The sequence below is a fragment of the Tyto alba genome, unplaced genomic scaffold (assembly GCF_018691265.1).
Source record: "Tyto alba isolate M040663 unplaced genomic scaffold, T.alba_DEE_v4.0 Super-Scaffold_11, whole genome shotgun sequence".
Taxonomy (NCBI): domain Eukaryota; kingdom Metazoa; phylum Chordata; class Aves; order Strigiformes; family Tytonidae; genus Tyto; species Tyto alba.
Window position 1 is genome coordinate 5,837,415 of NW_024881273.1, and position 18,308 is coordinate 5,855,722.

General features: G+C 51.4%; 1 protein-coding gene across 2 annotated transcripts; it reads left to right on the plus strand.

The window, feature by feature from the left end:
- The first annotated feature begins 3,161 nt into the window (after positions 1-3,161).
- FAM78A (family with sequence similarity 78 member A) lies at positions 3,162-16,872 on the plus strand. 2 transcript variants are annotated; one of them, XM_033012082.2, is made up of 3 exons: positions 3,162-3,883; positions 4,017-4,329; positions 12,329-16,872. In XM_033012082.2, the coding sequence occupies exons 2-3, from the start codon at positions 4,067-4,069 to the stop codon at positions 12,855-12,857; spliced, it is 792 nt and encodes a 263-aa protein (XP_032867973.1). In that variant the 5' UTR covers positions 3,162-3,883; positions 4,017-4,066; the 3' UTR covers positions 12,858-16,872. The 2 variants fall into 2 exon arrangements, with proteins under 2 accessions (XP_032867973.1, XP_009973240.1); XM_009974938.3 differs by having other exon boundaries at positions 3,162-4,329.
- Positions 16,873-18,308: the final 1,436 nt, after the last annotated feature.

Genomic DNA, 18,308 nt, shown 5'->3' on the forward strand with positions numbered 1-18,308 from the left:
TCTCTCCTGCAGCCAGGCGAGCTGTCACAGCCAGTCCCAGACAGAGAAACCAAGCTCAGGAGGGGAAACATCCCTGACCCCTGCACTGGGGCCACGACGAGCACCATCCTGCTGCACTGCTCGCAGAACAGCCACAGAACCAGGGGTTTATAAATATCCTGGCTAAGCCTGTAGACAGGCTCCCTGCTCCGGCGGGGCTATTCCAGGCCTGACACCCGATCCACGCGGGTCATCGAGTGCCTCAGAGAACACCCAGACGGACAAATCCGGACAGACAAATCTGGCCTGCTCCCCACCTGCCTGCCCAGGGCACTCAGGGGTGCTGCCAGCCCCGGGCCCGGGGCTACTGGACACAATTCCCCACAGAGCTGCGGCCGTGCACGGCGTCAGCTGCTGGCACAGCCACGCAGACGGCGCTGGAGATGCAGGTGGGACAGGAGGGACAGCAACGTCCGCTTTTGCTGCAATTCACTGGCAGCTTTGGGGCATCCCAGCCTCCGGCAGCAGCTGGCCAAGAAGCAGCGCTTGCAGCCGAAGCACTTGCAAGCAAACCTGCAGTGCTGCTGGGTGGGATGCTTCTAGGGGCGAAAAAGAAAGCTTGGTCAAAATAAAATATGGTATTCTGCGGTATTTACGGCGCACGCAGCAGTGTTAGTCAGGCCCATCAGCACAGCACAACGTAGCCTCTGGTGGGCTTCTTTCATTTGCAGCTGTTTGGATGGTGAAGGGGAGACCCTGCCTTTCAGTAAACCTGGAAAACGTGCTGGAAGGACACGGAGACACAGCGCAGGCCACGATGCCGGGGCTGCAATAGCAGGAGCGGAGCACGGCCGGGCTATGATGAGACACAGACAACACGCGTCACATGAGCAGCAGAAGGAAACACAACTCACAACATCACCAGACACTCCTAATTCTTACTTATCACAGCTTGGCCTCACATCTCCAGCAATTCCACCAGCGAGCACCCCGCTCTCGGGCACAGGAACTATCCTGCTCATGGCTTAGCACAGCCCCTCCGGGGTGGAGTGTGCTAATGCCTCCATCACTCACAGCAGCGCGAGGGAGACAGGCACGGCCAAAACCCAAAGAAAACTCCAGCTGAAGATGAAAAACTGATTTAATGAGAATGAGACGATGCAATTTCCAAGTTGACCAGAACACCGGAGACAGACACGTTAAAGCAAGACCTGGCTGAAGCTTCAGTGAAACTAGAGTCGCAGAATATGCAGTTTCACCAGATTCATGATGCTCTGAGAAACTGTGACAAGCTTGTTTGAAAAGTGTGAAAGAGTCTTGGAAATGTCAAAGGATTTCAGCACCTTCTGGAGGCTGCTGAAGCAACTGGATATTTCATTTGGAGATGCTCATTTCATTCTTTCTTGTACTGTGTGATAGTAAGTTACTTGCTTGTAACTTGAGTGTGTTCTTAGTTTTTGTATCTGTTGCAGGGCTAGTGACTATAATTGTGCCCTTCACAGAGATTGGGAAATTTAGCCAATACTTTGAGAAACATGCAGGGGAAAAACATAGCGATATACTGTGTTTTTTCCACCTGCAGTGGGTAGAAAGGAGTAAATCTGCCTCCCCTCGTCCCAGTTGTCAGGATCGCTCAGTAGCTCGTCTCCCCTACCTGCTGGAGGACAGACAGCAAGCGCGTGGTGTTGAAAACCACCAGGCACTGTGTGAGCTAATCAAACCTGCTGTGAGTGCGAGCTGGGAAGAACTAAAAGCCATTTGCTTGGCCCTGCTCTGCTGTACCACACCGCAAGTGGCACCAGCAAAGAAATTTTTACCTCCTAGTTCCCCAGGTTTCCTATTTAGAAACAAGTCACAAGGGACACGCGCACCCAGAGCTCTGTGCAACTACCCCAGAGCGGGACACACGCACCTCACCTGGGGCTCAGCTCTCGAAATTCGGATCCTCAGCTGGCTGACGGTCAGCAGGACCAGCCAGCAATGTTACTCCTAAAACTGTCTGGAATAGAAGTTTACAACTTTCCCACAGGCCACTGCTGCCTCAGATGCTTCTCACTCTCTGTTCCAGCTATTCTTTAGTTCCTCTGCTGCTACAGAGAGCTTTGCCCTTCTAGTTGCTTCAATCACAGCCTGTCCAGACTAGGGCTACAGGTTTTGCAAATAACATCCCTGTAATAAATCTATCAGCCAAGGTCTAGCCGGGAGAGGAACATCTTAATATGAAAACCCAAGAGCAAATACACCGTGGTTAAATTAATTTAAAATAAAAGAATGATTTAAAAAAAAAAAAAAAAGTTTCTAAAAAAAGAAAGAAAAAAAACTACATTACCCACAATTCACGACAATGTGGGAGGAAATGCTGTGGGATTTTTTTTTTTTTTTTTTTTTTTTTTTTTTGCGAAGGAGGTTTAGCTTCAACAGCTGCGGTTTAAAAGCGAAATACAGGGGGAGGGATGGGACTGGGCGAAGGAGGGAGGGCCGGGAGGCAGGGAGCGGGGCGGGGGGGCTCGGCCCCGCTGCCCGGGCCGGAGCAGCCGCGGGCATGCGGCGATCCCTGCCCGGGCAGCCGGGGGGGGGGGGGGGGGGGCACGGCGGGGCCACCAGCGAGTTTCTGCAAAGTTTAACCCGGTTGCCTTTTTGAGGCGGCTGCTGCTGCTGCTGCTGCGGTGACCGGCGGAGCGGCAACCCCCCCGCACCCCCCGGCTCCACCGGCGAGGCTGACACCCGGCGCCGTCCCCGTGTGCATGAATGTATTGCGAGAGAGGAAGCCTGCGGCAGCCGGGAGGCGGAGGCACCGATCCTGCTCCTCTCACCTCCCCGGGCATCTAGCGAAGAGGCGAAGGAGAAAAAAAAAAAAAAAAAAAAGAGCGAGAAAAGGAGCCTCCCCCCTCCTTACCCCCCCCCCCCCCCCCCCCCCCGCCGCACCTCGCCCCCGCGCAGCGCAGGGGAGCCCGGCGCTGCTCCCCGCCGCCGCGGGATGCTGTGACGCCCCGCAGGACCCACGCGTGTGCGGGGCAGCCCCGCCGGCCGCCCGTGAGCCCCGCCGGTTGAGCCACAGCGGGAGCGGCGGCGGCAGCAGCAGCGGGAGGAGGAGGAAGGTCGGACACCCCTGCGGAGACCTGCTCGCCGAGGAGGAGGAGGAGGAGGAGGCGGAGGAGGAGGAGGAGGAGGAGGAGGAGGAGGAGGAGGAAGGGCAGCGGCGGGGCCGGCGCCCCCCGGGCCGGTGCGTGGCGGCGGGATGGAACGGGCGGCGGTTCCGCGGCGCTGAGCGGGCGCGGAGCGGGCGCGGAGCGGGGGAGGCTCGCCGCCGCCTCCTGCCCCGCTGCGCAGCCCCCGGAGCCGCCTGCGTGACCAGGACCTCCGCTTATGCTTGATGGTTTCGGCTATTTCTAAGGAGAAAAAAAAAAAAAAAAAAAAAAAAAAATACATCCCCAAAGCCCTGACATCGCTGGCGGAGGAGCCTCCAAAATCGGAGATTTGGCTACTTTTTGCATTTTCCACCCGTCGTTTCTTTCTGTTATTATTGTAATTTTGTGCGAAAGGAAGTTATGAACAACTGCAAGTCAGGAAGTGGAAATCCACACCGGTTGTGACAAGCTGGGGCTAAAAACTATTTCATTATTTATATAGATGTGTCTATCAACATTCTGCTTTTCATCCAAAGAATAAAGGGAAATACTGGCTAGTCCTATGTTTGACGGTGAATGACAGACCGCATCTGAGGAAAGGAAGGACTAAATATATCAGCTAAGAGCACCACCGTCATTTATTGAACTCAAGAGACCTTTTTTTAACCCAAAGACTGTTTGAGCGAGAGATTTAATGGGTCATTAAAAGGAGAAAAAAATTTTAAAGGCCCTTTTGCTTCTGAAGTGCAGCTAACCTCAAAATAGGAGCAGTACTGGTAAGACAGCTACTCAAATTAAGGCTTTACATGATGAATTTTCTATCCTATGGATATTAGTTTTGAGATTACAAACCAAGAAGATCTGTAATTGATCTAGCACCAGATAATTTCAATGCCTAATATTCCCCAGGATTGCTGGAGTACCCTAGGAGCTGCGTCGGACTGTACTCGGGGTATGCCATGGGCTGTATTCAGAGTATTAGCTGCAAATCCAAAGTTTTCCGGGAAAGTATTTCAGTGATTGAAGTCAAAGCCTCCATCGATCCCATTCCCACCAGCATCGACGAGTCCTCCAGCGTGGTCCTGCGCTACCGGACCCCTCACTTCCGAGCTTCCGCGCAAGTGTTGGTGCCCCCCATTCCCAAGAAGGAGACCTGGATTGTGGGCTGGATCCAGGCTTGCAGCCACATGGAATTTTACAATCACTACGGGGAACAGGGAATGTGAGTATTTCCAAGGGCGCGTGCGGGTGCGTTTGCCGAGCGGGAGGACCATGGCCTGGCTGGGAAATACTGGGTTAAGCCAAAAATTATAACCCAGTTGGTTTGATTTTAAACCCCAGTTCTCCTGAAACTTATCAGGACTTTCTCGCATCTTTAAAATACAGGAGAGCTTGTCCCTGCCCTTTTAAAGGAATGGGTGGTCTTCTCTTCTAACGGGAATGTGCCCAAGCCCTAACCAAAACCCACTGGTTCTGTTGGGCGCCCAAAAGCAACACTATATTTCACAACAGCTTTTGAGCAGCAGTGTTGATCCTGAAACCCCAGGTCAGCCCTGCTGCCACGGGCACCCCTGTTTTAATACGTGTTTTACACGAGGGGTTCCCCTGACCACCAGCTCCTCTCTTCGGCGTCCCTCCCCATCCCTTACGGGGTAAAACCGTTCATTGCCAAGCCCCAGGGAAACCCGTGGGCTGACACCCGTGGCACGGTGCCGACCCCAGCGTGCTGTGCTGCTGCTGCAATGGGCCAGGGCTGCGAGCTCGGGAGCCCACCAGCTCCGGGAGCAGACTTTAAGGTCACAGGAGGAATCCTGCTTGCTTTGCCCACGGTAGCCAGCAGCCCACGGGGGAAGAACAAGATGGATTTAACCCACCGATAATTAAACCCTTTGCATCACCTTGGAGCAGGGTGAAAATTTCACATTGCCCTCCTTTTGGGTAATGTAAGAGTGGGAGTATATAGGTATATATGTAAGGTAAGGGGAATCTAGGGGCTGTTTGCACACTCAAAACCCCATGTTACTGGTCAGACAGTCATAGTGAGACAGGAATGACTCAAATTAAAATGTCACCTCCCTACTGAGAAAAGTCATCTCTTCCTGGTCCCCCACCAGTTTGTTCACCAAACGTTGTTGCAGGCTTTGGCCTTTAGTTTAAATCAGCAACAGCACCTGATCTCCACATGCCTGCTCAGAACAGCAATTCTGCAACTCACAGTGCTGGGCAGCCCCAGGTGCAGCCTCCCAGTGCAGCAGAAATCTGTCTGTCCAGCCACGGGGACAAAACCTGACCGCAGAGCCTGGTGCTGGCAGACGGTTTGGTGGCTGGAGGCGCCGATGCTGCCCGGTCTCTGGGGGCAAGGGAGAAGGGATGGAAGGTCAGGTCTAAGCAAACCCCCCATCTGCTCATCCAAAATGCCCTGGGAATGCCAGCTCAGCCCCTCGAGGGTCATTCTGGGCGGCTTAAAAATTGGTGTATGGGGAGGGCTGAGGGAGAGTGGGAACATGGAGTAGGGCTGGAGAGAAGGACAAGCTGACTTAATGCAGCACCCTCCTGAAGGCCTGGGCATCTGCATGCACACCCCGGCCCTTCTTCCCTCCCTTCTGCCTGTAAGCCCAAATGAGGACACGGGTTCAGCATCTCAGGCATAAAGCTCATATGCGTTGCAAGACGTGGACCAGAGGGAAGGGCATGCTGAGGAGCAGCCGTAAATCACAGTCTGTCCCCCTCTTCTGTCCCCACGTCCCCTCTCTGCTCAAGCAGAAAGTGCCTTGAGAAGCAAACTAGCACCTGACAAACACCAGCAGAGAGGCTCAGCAAAGAAGACCAGCTTACCTTGATTTTAAAAGTACTTACAACAGGCCCGATATCTGTAGGCTTTTTGGTTCCAACAGTATCTTTAGCAAGGACAATTTGTTGCTCAGATGTTCCCAATTCCAGGCCTTTGGGATTTGCATGTGTAATTCTCAGGCTCATTTAGAAATCCTGCCTTTAGCGACCAGCTGCAAAGGAAAACAGAAAAGTCCACTGTATATAAATACAGCTCACATCCACGGAAATAAAGAGGACTGGGCAGGGAGCTATTCTGCCAGTGCTGCTGTGGGCTGCAAACCTCGACGTGTCCTTTGATTTCTCTGCACCTGAGTTTCCCTGGGTTAAAATGAAGATTTGGTATGGTCTTCCCTTGCCAGAATGCTTGGAGACAAAAAAAGTTGTATCTACAAGCTAAGTGCTGTAAAGAGGTAGACAGAATTAAAAACTGCAGCTATGTAGGAGAGATATTAGCCAGAAAATAACGGAAACAAAGATTTTTCCCTAGGAGGTTCATTGACATTTAACTGATATAAAAAAAAAAAGAGTTACCCAAACATAAGTAGGAATTGGTCTGCTCCTCCACTCTCTTTCTATGGCCCCGTTGTCATCTGAAAGCTATAAATAAAGGCATTTGGGAGGAAAGGCCTCTTTCAATGCCATTGAAACATGCTCTTGGAAGACCTTTATAGAGAGAGACAGGACACAAACCTAGCTGAAAGGGTGGGCCAAACCTTTAGCTGGTATAACTCAAAGTAATCCCAGTGACCTCCACGGAGCTGCACTGATTTATGCCAACAGAGTATTTGTCCCAACTTTCCATGGTGAAGAGAGACTACTGCAACATACAGATTTTTAATCGCTGTGGTGACAGGCAAGCAGAAAACTCCAAATAGTCAACAATCAGTTGGTCAACCAGGGCATCAATACTTGCAGCAGGATTTGGATTAATTTTTTACTTTCATGCTCCGGAGTTGTTAGCTGTGTATAAGCTGGCCATTGAGGACAGAAACAGCTGAGAAATACTGGAGCAGATGGAGCTGTGCATAACGCTCCTATAGAGATGTTAGCTACAGAGGGGATAATTTAGACACGCGCGTTTAAAGTGGCACTGGCAATTTTGGGGCTAGATGCAGCGTTTCTAAATGTAAAGGAAAATAATTAAAGCTCGGATAACACATAAATTCTGGTATTATTTTATGTGTAAGTCAGTAGGTGCTGCAGGGAACATAAAAAGCTGCAGCTTAAAGATGTGGACATGCTCTCTGACCCCTGCTCTGTGCAGAATTGGGGCAAACTCCTGTTGGGCCCCATGGCTGGCATTACTGCTCCCCCCAGCAGGGTTTTACCCTGTGCCCTTAGGGAAGGATGCTGCTGTGCAGTGGGAGGCATCAGGATCAGGCTGCAGAGCTCTGACCTGTGCAGGAGCAGCTGGACCAGGTCCCCACTGGGATCTCCTGGGGTGGGTGCTGGTTTCTGCGCCTGGTCGTGCAGCACCCACTGGGACCCGTGTCAGCAGCTGGGCAATGCTGGGATGGCATTATCCAGCCTTGTTTCTTCATCTCCATGGAGATGTGCAAGAAGCAGCGCAGATGGAGATATGCAAAACAGAGAGATAAATAAATTGGAGTTTGAATATGATCAGCCAATAATCTACAGAAGTTTCAGGTAGATATTTCTGCCCTGGAGGACTCGATGGGGCAGCTGGGCACTATTACATCATCACTTTACATTACCAGGCATCTCTCTCTCGTGAGATTAAATCTTCTGTGCCCTGCAGCAGAGACACAATGAACTCAAGAAATCAACTTGTCAAGAGAATAAACCCCCAGTCCTCGGGAGGGAAAACACAATCAAAAACAGATTCGCCAAAGAAATAAAAGGTTATCCTTTCCATGGGAAGCGAAGGGAGGTCAGGTCACTAAGGGAATTTACCCCTCCAGGGGTTTAGAGGAAAAGGCTTCTCTGCCCTTGCGTGGCCCCTGGCCCTTACCTGCGCCGTGAGCATTCACTTTAACCCAGTTAAATGGATTGTCCTGTCTGACTTGAGCCTGCTCAGCTAAACCAGCAGCAATCCGTCCCTTTTTCTTAACACCAGTTTTCTGCTAGTTTTACTCCGTGAACCATTGTGCATCAAACATCACTGCTGGTTCAGGCGACGAGGCAGGAACATGCAGCTGGAGGACGGGGGGAAGAGGGACCCCAGCAGCGTGGCTCCGACAGCTGGGGGAGCATCTTAAATTTCCTTCCTGTTCTTCGCTACAACCCTGGCTTGAATCGCTTGACATGCTGGTGTAGGTGAGGGAGGCACTGTACACGACAATTTCAAATTAAGCAGCGCCAACTATCAGGTTTTCTTTCTTTCAGCTAGTCACCAGCACAGGCACAGTGGCGGAGGGAGGCAGGTAGGAGCAGGGATGCGAAATATCCGAGATGGCATTTCACTGCGCCCACACACTGCACTGGTACCTGCACCGAGCAGTCTGCGACTGAGCGGGGCTTCTCTTCTTTAGGGAGCTGGTGGAGAGGAAGGGTGTTGGAAAGCACAGGGTTATGCCAATCCATCTGGCCTGTGACTAATTAGGAGCTGCCTTTAAGGAATTGGGGCTGAGATGCAATAGTGCCTCATGCCTGTCTGAAAAGGTTAACTGAATATACCCGTGTTGCTGGATGCCCAGGGCTGGAGGCTGCTGTGCTTGGATTTGCTGTTGCTGCACAGGCCACTGCAGCGATTGCTCCGGTCGGTGCTGTGGGGCAGCCATCTGGAGGGCTCAGGATGAGATGGGGGCTTCGTTTCGTGTGACAGAGTAGGAAGAAATGTGTCTGAATGAGGACCTGGAGGCTAAAACCTACATAAAGCTGCTTGGCTATCAGCAGCAGGGCTACGGTTGTGCCACAAGAAATAGCTCAAAGTTCCTTCTCCTGGTAGCAAGAAGACCTTTGTTGAGAGAGGTTTGTTGGCAGCTCCTGTCTCTGGTGATGCCGCTACTGACTCTGAAGTGGCAGAAACAAGCTTGTAAGTATTACAAGCCAGAATCTACTGATTTTGGAGCTGATCAGCTATAGTGAATCCATGAAACCAGATAGGTTGGTTTCTTTTCATGCCTCTTCCCTGCTATTGTCAGCAAAGTGTTTACTGGGCACTTTCTGGTCTTTCCTTGGCTCAACACCATCACAGAAAGATGCTGATGCAGCCAAAGATCATTCCACAGCGTTCCTTCCAAAATCATCCAGAAGGCCAGTTGTTGGCATAGTATTTAACATGAATACATTGTGCAAGCAAACTCTACCAACCTGGCTGGCATGCAGGCTTTGCTGTAGCAGCAGGTGAGGGGCAGCCACCAGCAACAGCAACCATCATGCAGCCTCTGCTTTTGCTCCAGTCATGGGATCTTCATAAGGTCTCATTTTAATTCTTGTTACTAGGCTGCACAGATAAAGCGTGATGGTTTTGAAACCCCAGGGTTAACCACACTCGCTAGAATTAGGCACAGCGTGCTCTACGAAGAAACACAGGCCAGTTTCTTCTTCCCCATTCCAGCCCACGCCTTTTCATAAGCAGGGTGCACGTCTGAGCCATCCTGAGCACAGCCACGCTGCTCGCAAACGTGCTCGGCTTTGCGGTGGGGTTTCTCAGGCTCTGCAGGAAGCATCCCACCTTCAGTGACCTGCCTGGGCCCTGATACAGTTCCACCTTTTTGCTCTCATTTAAACCCTGGGAAAATTCTGAGACAGTCCAGCAATTCTGTACTGGTCTGGGGTCAGATATGTCTACTGGGAATGAAGATAGGGACAAGCAGATCTTAGTTGGACCTACAGTTTCTGAGCATCCTCTACTGATTCTCCTGCCATTCACCCACCAGTCTCTGATCTGAGTAGGCTGGAGCAGCCCAGGGGGGTTATCAGCACCTTGTAGCACCTCAGGTCCCAGTTTGGCACCTCTGTACCCCCAGAGTTGCTGTGGCTGCACCTTAGCACCAGACCTGTCATAGGTTAAGCCTCTAGAAAATGGTCACATCTCACACCCAAGTGGCAGCCAAGCTGAGTACCAGCCACTGTCTGAATGGAAAGTAATCCTAAACCAGCTGCTGAAAGGGAGAGGAAGATCCCCCAGATGGTGTTTCAGAGCTGGGCTGTGGTGGGGGGCTGCAGGGCACGACCCCCGCTCGTCCACCTGCCGAGGGCTGAGTTCATCCAACATCCCCAGAGCCTTTCCCTTCCCAGCTCTCCCTGAAGAGCGTGGGGGACGGCGAGCCAGCATGACTCAGGTTTAGAGAGCGGAGCGTTTAAACATCTCTGCAGCTGATGGGGGTCCTGGCAGGACTGCTCCAGGATCTCCTTTTGGCTGCCTTCGCTAAAAATTTTCTTCCAGGGAAAGGACTCCCTCTGCCTGCTGGCTATGAGCTGAGGAGGAGAGGATTGCTGCAGCCACGGTGCCGTGGCTGACAGCAGCCCGTAAATCTGCGCGAGGAGATGTCACACTTGCATAACCCCTGGTCCTGCTGCTGGGAGCATCCCTGCATCCCCCGGAGCAGCCCGCGTCCTGCCTTGCCCTTAACCTCCCGGGTTCCTGCCAGCCCATCTGACCTGCAAACCAGCCGCCTCCTGCACGGTGCAGCCCCTTGCCCCACGCCCGCCATGGCACCGGGAGATTTTTGCTAGGACATCCCCCTCACCCCTTCCCCCAGCTCACATGAAAAAAGATAAACGAGATCTTTAAATCCCCCACGGTATTTTCTAGCTACAGCCAGACATTTACAGCTAAGTGCTGAACGATCCAGGGGTTACAAACACGGAGGCACTTCATGGTCATTAACTAATTAACAATCAGAGCAGCCTTGTGAGATGGTCACATTAATCCTGGCCAGTGGAGAAGAGAAACTTGTCCCAAAGCTTTGTCAGAGCCGGCTGGGCCCAACGCCGGCCCCCCCTGCCCGCAGCCCCCCCTTCAGCCCAGGGGCTATTTTAGGCTGCAGCACTGGACTTATCAAAGGCTCGGACAGTTCCCCTGGTGAGCCTCAGCCCGTCCCCTCTGTCTCCCTCCCAAGATCAAGCACGTCCCGGGGCACAGCCCGCAGCAGGGACCCGCAGGGCCTGGGGGGCTGGTGCACAGCTCAGCTCCAGACCCACGGCGGGGGGGTCAAGTGCAAATGCCCCGCTGGGAGTGAGCTGCTGCCATACAGCCCCTTCTGCCACTTCCACAGCGGGAACATCGTCTCTGGGTGGCGGGGAGGGGTGATTCGTAAGCAAGAAGGAGAAGGTGCATTAGAGCCACCTCTACCAGCCTGTTTTTTAAAAGAATGTCCTTAAAATACCTGTGCTGAGCACATGGTCTATGGTTACGCCATCCTACTGCTTTTACTCTGCAAATGCCTAACCCTTTTTCTGAGACGTTTGCAGTAGTTTGCTTCTACTGGCAAATCTAATCTTGAAAATGAAATTGTAAGTTAATAAAAGAAAAAAAAAAAAATCCAAGTTGTGCATCAGCATTACAAGGTGGCGGAGGACCATTTTTCACTTACTTTCTTGCTAGAAAGACTGACCTTTTTGTCAGCCTCGCGAGCACAGCACACAGCTCACAGACGACCGGCTCAGGCAGTTTTACAAGCTGGCTGACCTCAGTTTCTCTGATTACTGTAACACCATCCCCAGCCCCGAGCCTGGTGTGCAGCCTTTGAACTGGGTCCTTCCTGGGGCTGGGGAAGGATGGGTTACACTTCCAGTGCCAGGCAGACAGCGGGGAGGAACAGTGGCTTCTCCAGAGATAAAATGAGTGTTTGCAGGTAGGGACTGAAAAGAAAGAACAGAATGGGGCAACGAGAAGCTTGATGGTCCAGTTGAGTCCTTGATCTTACTTCCAACGCTTAGGTCTTCTGTCACCTCACCCCCAGGGCCAGCTCTGAGCTTGCCCATTCTTCTGCTGACATGGGAGGTTTTGTGCTATTGAGAGGAAAAATAATCTGCTCTCACCAGGGCAAGAATTGAGATCCTGAATGCGATGCAAGACTTGTGTTCAGCCATGCTCAGGCAGCCAAGGAGCTGCAAGAAGGTACCTGCAACATTGGATTTTCTCTGCTGGAGCTTTCCTGAGCACCCACCCTTTGCAGCCTTACGTAAACACCAACGTATTTTGAAGCACTCCAGGTAGCCACCGGTCCCTGCAAGGAAAGCCCTGGCCCTGCAGGGTGATGGTTAACAGCAGGACAGAATTCCATGTCCTGGAAATTTGCAGACACAATTTTAATGGCAGGGATGAGCTTTTTTGGCATGATGGCATGAAAGACACAAATTCCAGTAACAGCTAAAGGGGAAATGCATTCACAACTACTTCCTCTCCTTCCTTGAAGTCCAGCATGTTTCTAAACTAATTAATTAATGCCTTATCCATAATTTGTTGTTGATTATGGCAGGTCAAGTTGGGAGCTTCCAGATCTACTGGATGGGAAAATCCAGGCCATCAGTGACTCAGATGGAGTGAACTATCCCTGGTATGGAAACACGACCGAAACCTGCACCATCGTGGGTCCCACCAAGAAGGAGTCCAAGTTCAACATCAGCATGAACGACAACTTTTACCCGAGCGTGACGTGGGCAGTGCCCGTCAGCGAGAGCAACGTGGCCAAACTCACAAGCATTCACCGGGATCAAAGCTTCACCACCTGGCTGGTTGCAACCAACACGGCTACCAACGAAATGGTGACCTTGCAGACTATCAAATGGCGCATGAGGCTGGGCATCGAGGTAAATCCCAGCAGACCCTTGGGGCAGCGTGCCAAGCTGCAGGAGCCCTCTGCTCAAGAGCAGCCCCAGGTCCTTAGCAAGAATGAGCCAATACCACCCAGTGCCCTTGTCAAACCCAATGCCAATGATGCTCAGGTACTCATGTGGAGGCCAAAGGATGGACCACCACTTGTGGTGATACCTCCGAAACATCGATAATATAAACCTGGCGTCCCGGCACCAAAAGGGAGAAAAAAAAAAAAAACAAACAAACAAAAACCGAAGCAAAACAATCACTTAGGTATTAGAATACACGTGTATAATCTGAGCAAAATCAAAATGCACTTTTTATTCATTCAACAAATGCAACCATTCTACCTTCTCCCATTGGGACGGATTTCACTGTGCTAAAGCTAAAGAGGAGACCTTTGATTGGGGTCTGTCTCATCACTGGATTCCTAAGGGAAGAAACCAACACTGATGTCTACCCGTATAGCTTTTTTTTTTTTCCCTTCCCTACTTCAGTTACTGTTTGAACTTCAGTCTCATTAGCTTGTCCAGACTGCCCAGAATAATAGGAACATTTTATTTGGGATTTTAAGAGTCTTTTTTTTTTTTTTTTCTTTTTGGTTGAGAACGAAACAAGTTCTTGGAGCAAAAAGTTGACTATTTAAGATAAGGATGATTTTTATTTTTTTTCAAAGCTGTAAGGTTCTGAGTTGCAAATCCAAGTCATGCGGCCTTATGTAGACTTTGCTTTGCATTGCCAAACTTTTGCCTTAAAGCTATGTTTGAAAAAAAAAAAAAAAAAAAAAAAGAACAAAACCACCACCAGGCAGAATGTCCTTTTTACAGAATTTTTTGGGAGAAAGTTTTGGAGCAACGAATGGATTGTCAGCGTGTCATGGGCTGATGGATGAAAAGGGCATGAAATTGGAAGAAGTGTGATAAAAAGAAAATCTTCCTGGTTTAAAAACCTGGAACAAGGAAGCATGGAAATAATCTCGGTTTCAAAGCAATGCAAATATCAACCGTGCTGTAGGATATCTCTTGAGTGGGAGCTACTAGCCCATCTCCCTGTTTCGCAGAAGGGGGTAGCAAGCAAGCCTGCACTGCTTACACTTGGTGATCTCAGCCTCCCGTTAGCATTATAATACGGGATAATCTCACAGCTGAAATTGTGGCCCTGGGAGTCAACATAAATTGAGAGGGGGATGACGTCCCACTGGGTTTGTCTTTCGGACACACAGTTTGCCCAGCTAGCCCACGGTCTCACCTTCTCGTGGCATAAGAGCCCATGGCTCATGCAGCGGCTGTTGTTGGGTGAAGCTTTGTTGCCCCATTTTCCCATGAAATCCAAATGATGGTGCTGTAAGAAGAGCAGGATATAAAAAGGATCCTTCTGAAGTCATTGGAGATGCATGGGTGTAAGCGAGGGCAGATCTTATCTACTGAGTCTACCCAGCAATATCCATAATTCAGGAACAGCCACGTCTGAAAATAACAGGCGCCCATTCCTAGCAAACACCAGAAGCAAAAGCTATGAAAAACTCTCTTCTTCACATGATAATAAATCACGCTGGGGTTAGTAGATAGTTTTCTTCCAAATGACCTCGTGATCTACACAACTGTCAGGAGTGGGGCACAGACAGGGCCACGGGTGATTCTGTACCTGTCTGGGAATGGCACAAACATCTATGTAGCAAAGGGTCATGTATGAGAAGCTGCAAGCAGGGCAACCCCTGAGTCTTGGGTATAGAGCCTCCAGTGAGTAGGGTGGATTAGAAGCAGGAGGTGGAACCTGTAGGTTTTAGTAAGGAGCTTGGCTTCAGAGATAACCAGATGCGATTCTACAGGAGGAGCTGTTTGGAGGGGGGGGGGGGCACGCTTTGCTGTCAGAGGAAGTTCTGCAGTGGAGGTGGCAGCTGGAGGACAGGGCACAGGATGGGGAGCAGAGGATCTGCTCCTTTGCTCCAGCACATGGCCTGGGGCACATCACTTCCCCTTCCCTCTGCAGCTCCTTCCCCGAGATAACATTTCTTCCTCTTATTAACAATCTGCCTCAAGAGCTAGGACTGAAGAGAGCTCGGTGTGCCAGAGACAAGCCTGGCCCTGCTGAGCTGGTCTGAACAGGTCTCACAACCACACACACGCTGCTCAAAAGGCTCTCCCCTCGGAGAGGCACCAGTTAGCTGCTATCGCCATCTTCATCTTCCACACAGGACATTACCAGCAAGAAATTCTCCTTCCTCGCTTCTCCAAAGCCACACCGTCTACTTCAGCGACAGGTTCAACATCACCACCTGCCTGGGGAAAGCACGCCCAGAAGATATGCCCCCCGCCCCCCCCCCATGACAGTCTCAAACCAGCAAACAAGGATCCTGGGTCCCTGCAACCAAACCCCATTTCCAGGAGAGACCGCCCTCCTCCATGCACTGGTTTTCAGAGATGCTCAGCCACAGCGCTGCTCTCTGCAATGGGCAGAGCTCTGAGGTAGGCAGTCCAGCGTTTCAAGCAGCTTGCAAACGAACGGACTGGATCAAACCCAAATCCACAAGCCAAAGTTTGCCTAAATCTAGGCTTTGGGACTATAAAGGATGAAGCTGGCGAGACTTTGACTTGCACAGTCACTCTCTGTATTAAACTCCATTTTCTTACGTGGATTCAAATACTAACTACAGCTCTACTGGCACAGCCCTTTGGGACTTGTCTCTATTTTCTCCTAGGCAATACATGCAGAAGAGGACAAAATGTGAGCTGTGGGTGAATAGCTGATAACGCTTGCACGCATCTTGGCTACCGCTTAGATGCACTTCTGGGCAGTCCCGTGGGTGGGAGCAGAAGGGGTATTTATGTCTGGTATTCACTTTGTCTCCAGGTGCTGAGTACTTACAGTTCTCACTGATGTCAGCATGGGTCAAAGAAACTGTACCCAGTTGTCTTAATTAGCTGCACGAAGGAATTCCAAGGAAAGATTTCTTCTCAGTCACCAAAAACCACATTCAGGGAACACCTATGTCCTTTTCCACTTAGTTTTGTGTTGGACTTAGTCTCCCAGTGCATTAAGGAAATCTGGTTCCTCCTACTCCCTCTACCTGGTGGACTGGATGCATCCATGCAATTTGATAGTAACCTCCTGGCTAATTCGTCCTGTTGCACTGAACAGACCCAGCTAAGCAGTAAATATGAAATTCGAATTTCACATTGGGGTTGGCTTTGCATGGACTTCTCCCTTCCCAAAGAATGCCTTTATCCCGTGCCTAGGTTGAAACGTGCCCCTCCACCTCCATTTGCATCACCAGACACGGCATAGAAAAGTGATGCTGCCTCTTGAGATTTCATGCGTTGTGATTAAAAGTGATGTTTTTCCAATGCTGCTTCATTACAGAACTGACGGGGACAGATCTCGTATAAAAGGAATGGTGGCTGGAAGTAACAGGTGCTATAGACATCGCTATTGATACGGATGGTTAATAGCCATATGGTTAGAGCAGGGATTTACAGGGTCCCAACAGAGACTTAAATGTCTGGGGACCTGGGGCATCCTGTACTGAGTAAGGTGTAAATAAGTAGAGGTAAATAAAGCTCCTTCTCTGGCAGCTTTTTGCAGAACCAGGAATGCACAAAGGATATGCTGGGAAGGTGATGGGGCACCAACATGGGATACCAATGTGCATGAGCTTGTCTGTGCCTCACCCCTCCTGGCAGTGGTGCTCAGCTCTTTCTGGCCCCAAATCACCACAGGAGCTGCGGGTGTAACCTGGCCATCCCTGTCAAAACCCCGTGGTGGCCCAGGGTGGGACGCAGCGGGGTGAGCCCTGGCCGGGACCCTCACCTGCACCCGCTCGGCGGCAGGGCCGGGGGTGGCAGGGAGCTGAGCACGGCCGACACGCCGAGCGGCCTCACGGGCCGTTTGGTTCTCATTTCCTCCCCCCGACACCGGGAGGAGCGTGGGGCAGCCCCTCCGAGAGTCAACAGAGATGTTACGCAGCGTTGGGGAGGGGTAGACCTGCTGAGCTGGCGCGGCGGAGGGCAAGGCTGGGTCCAGCAGCAGAGGGGTGAGGCGAGGGCTGCCCGAGCCCCGGCTCCTGGCGCAGCAATAAGAATCGTCCTTGGTCTTGCAGAGATACTGTGAAAACAAAACCAAGATGTACTGAGTCTGGAAACTTACAGAGATGTAAAAAACAAAACCCTGCTTTTATAACAGACAGAGAAATAAAGTGGAATTTTCAAACGCGTCTGCCTGGAGTTGTTTGGGCGGTGGCTGTTTTTAAACGAACAGCTCCGCCACCTCTGCACTCACGTTTCAAGGTGGCGATAAACACCACATTTACCATGAATGCCTTTTCTCTCCATTTCAGCTCTTACACCACATCGGATAGAGTGTGGAGGTTTCTGGTTAAAAATACCAGCCAGCTGACATCCTGCATTTTTCATTACCAGGCTGCTGTGCATCTTGTGACGGCAGGACAGAGCCGAGCCGGTTAGCGCAGGCAGCAGCTGAACTTCCGCACAGTTCAGTTTCCTGATGCTGTTTGCTTATTTAGCAAAAGCCTGATCCGATGTTAGCTGTAAATACCACGTCTGGAGAGAGACAGCGTCTCAGCCAGGCTCCGGTACCCTGGGCAGCAGCGAGCAGCCTTGCCCTTTCAGGCCTGGGCAAAGAGGTTAAATGCCCCTGCAATATGCGACTGGTTTTCAAATACCATACTGTATTCATTTCATTATTTTCCCCCACATTTTTCATATGGAGGTTCTGCTTGCTTTTCAGTAAAGGAAACTCTCCAGATTATTCTCGGTGAGCAGGGTTGCCTGGCCAGGTGGCCAGCACAGCGCCCGTGCCAGCCCGTCGCCCAAACCTGGCACCTTCCAGGTCCCTACTCCAGCTCCTCCCGCCACAGGCCAATCCTACCACAGACTCCCTTCCCACCAAGGCAGACACTGGTTTCTCTCTTTTTTTTTTTTTTTTTTTTTTTTAACTGCTCTGAACCAGCCTGCAAAGAATCACAGAATGGTTTGGATTGGAAAGGACCTTGAAGATCATCCAGTCCCACCCGCCACTGCCATGGGCACCTTCCCCCAGCCCAGGGTGCTCCCAGCCCCGTCCAACCTGGCCTGGAACACTTCCAGGGAGGGGGGCAGCCACAGCTGCTCTGGGCAACCTAAGAAGCATCAAACCTTCTCAAAAAGCAGCAAAGACTTGCCCTGTCTGCTGCAAGATCATGCTGCTGCACCAGCTCCCACCCGTCGCCCCCAGGACCCTCCTGGGCTGCTGGAGCCACACCGTGCTCGGGGCTTTCCCACCAGTGTCCTGAGCACAGGGGCTGGACCCTCACCTATGGGGCACCCCGCAACAAGGTGCACCTCACACCCCTGTCCCTCCTCTACTCCATCTCCCTGGGTCCTGCACGGACCAAATGAGAGCCTGTTACAAGCCTGTTATGCCCCTTAAAGGTTGTAGCCAACTTTTGCAGCTCAAGAGCCTTTTGCATGCTGTGGCCGGGCAGCAGGGAGAGCTGGCACCAAAACCCCACGGTGTGTGCCCACGTAAAAACACAAACAGCCACAGGGGCAGTTTGGGAAGTTCCACCAGCACGTAGCAGCGACCCAAACCCAAGTGCGGGAGGGGAAGGGGAGGAATGAGTCGTATGGGAAGGTCACGGCTGGAGG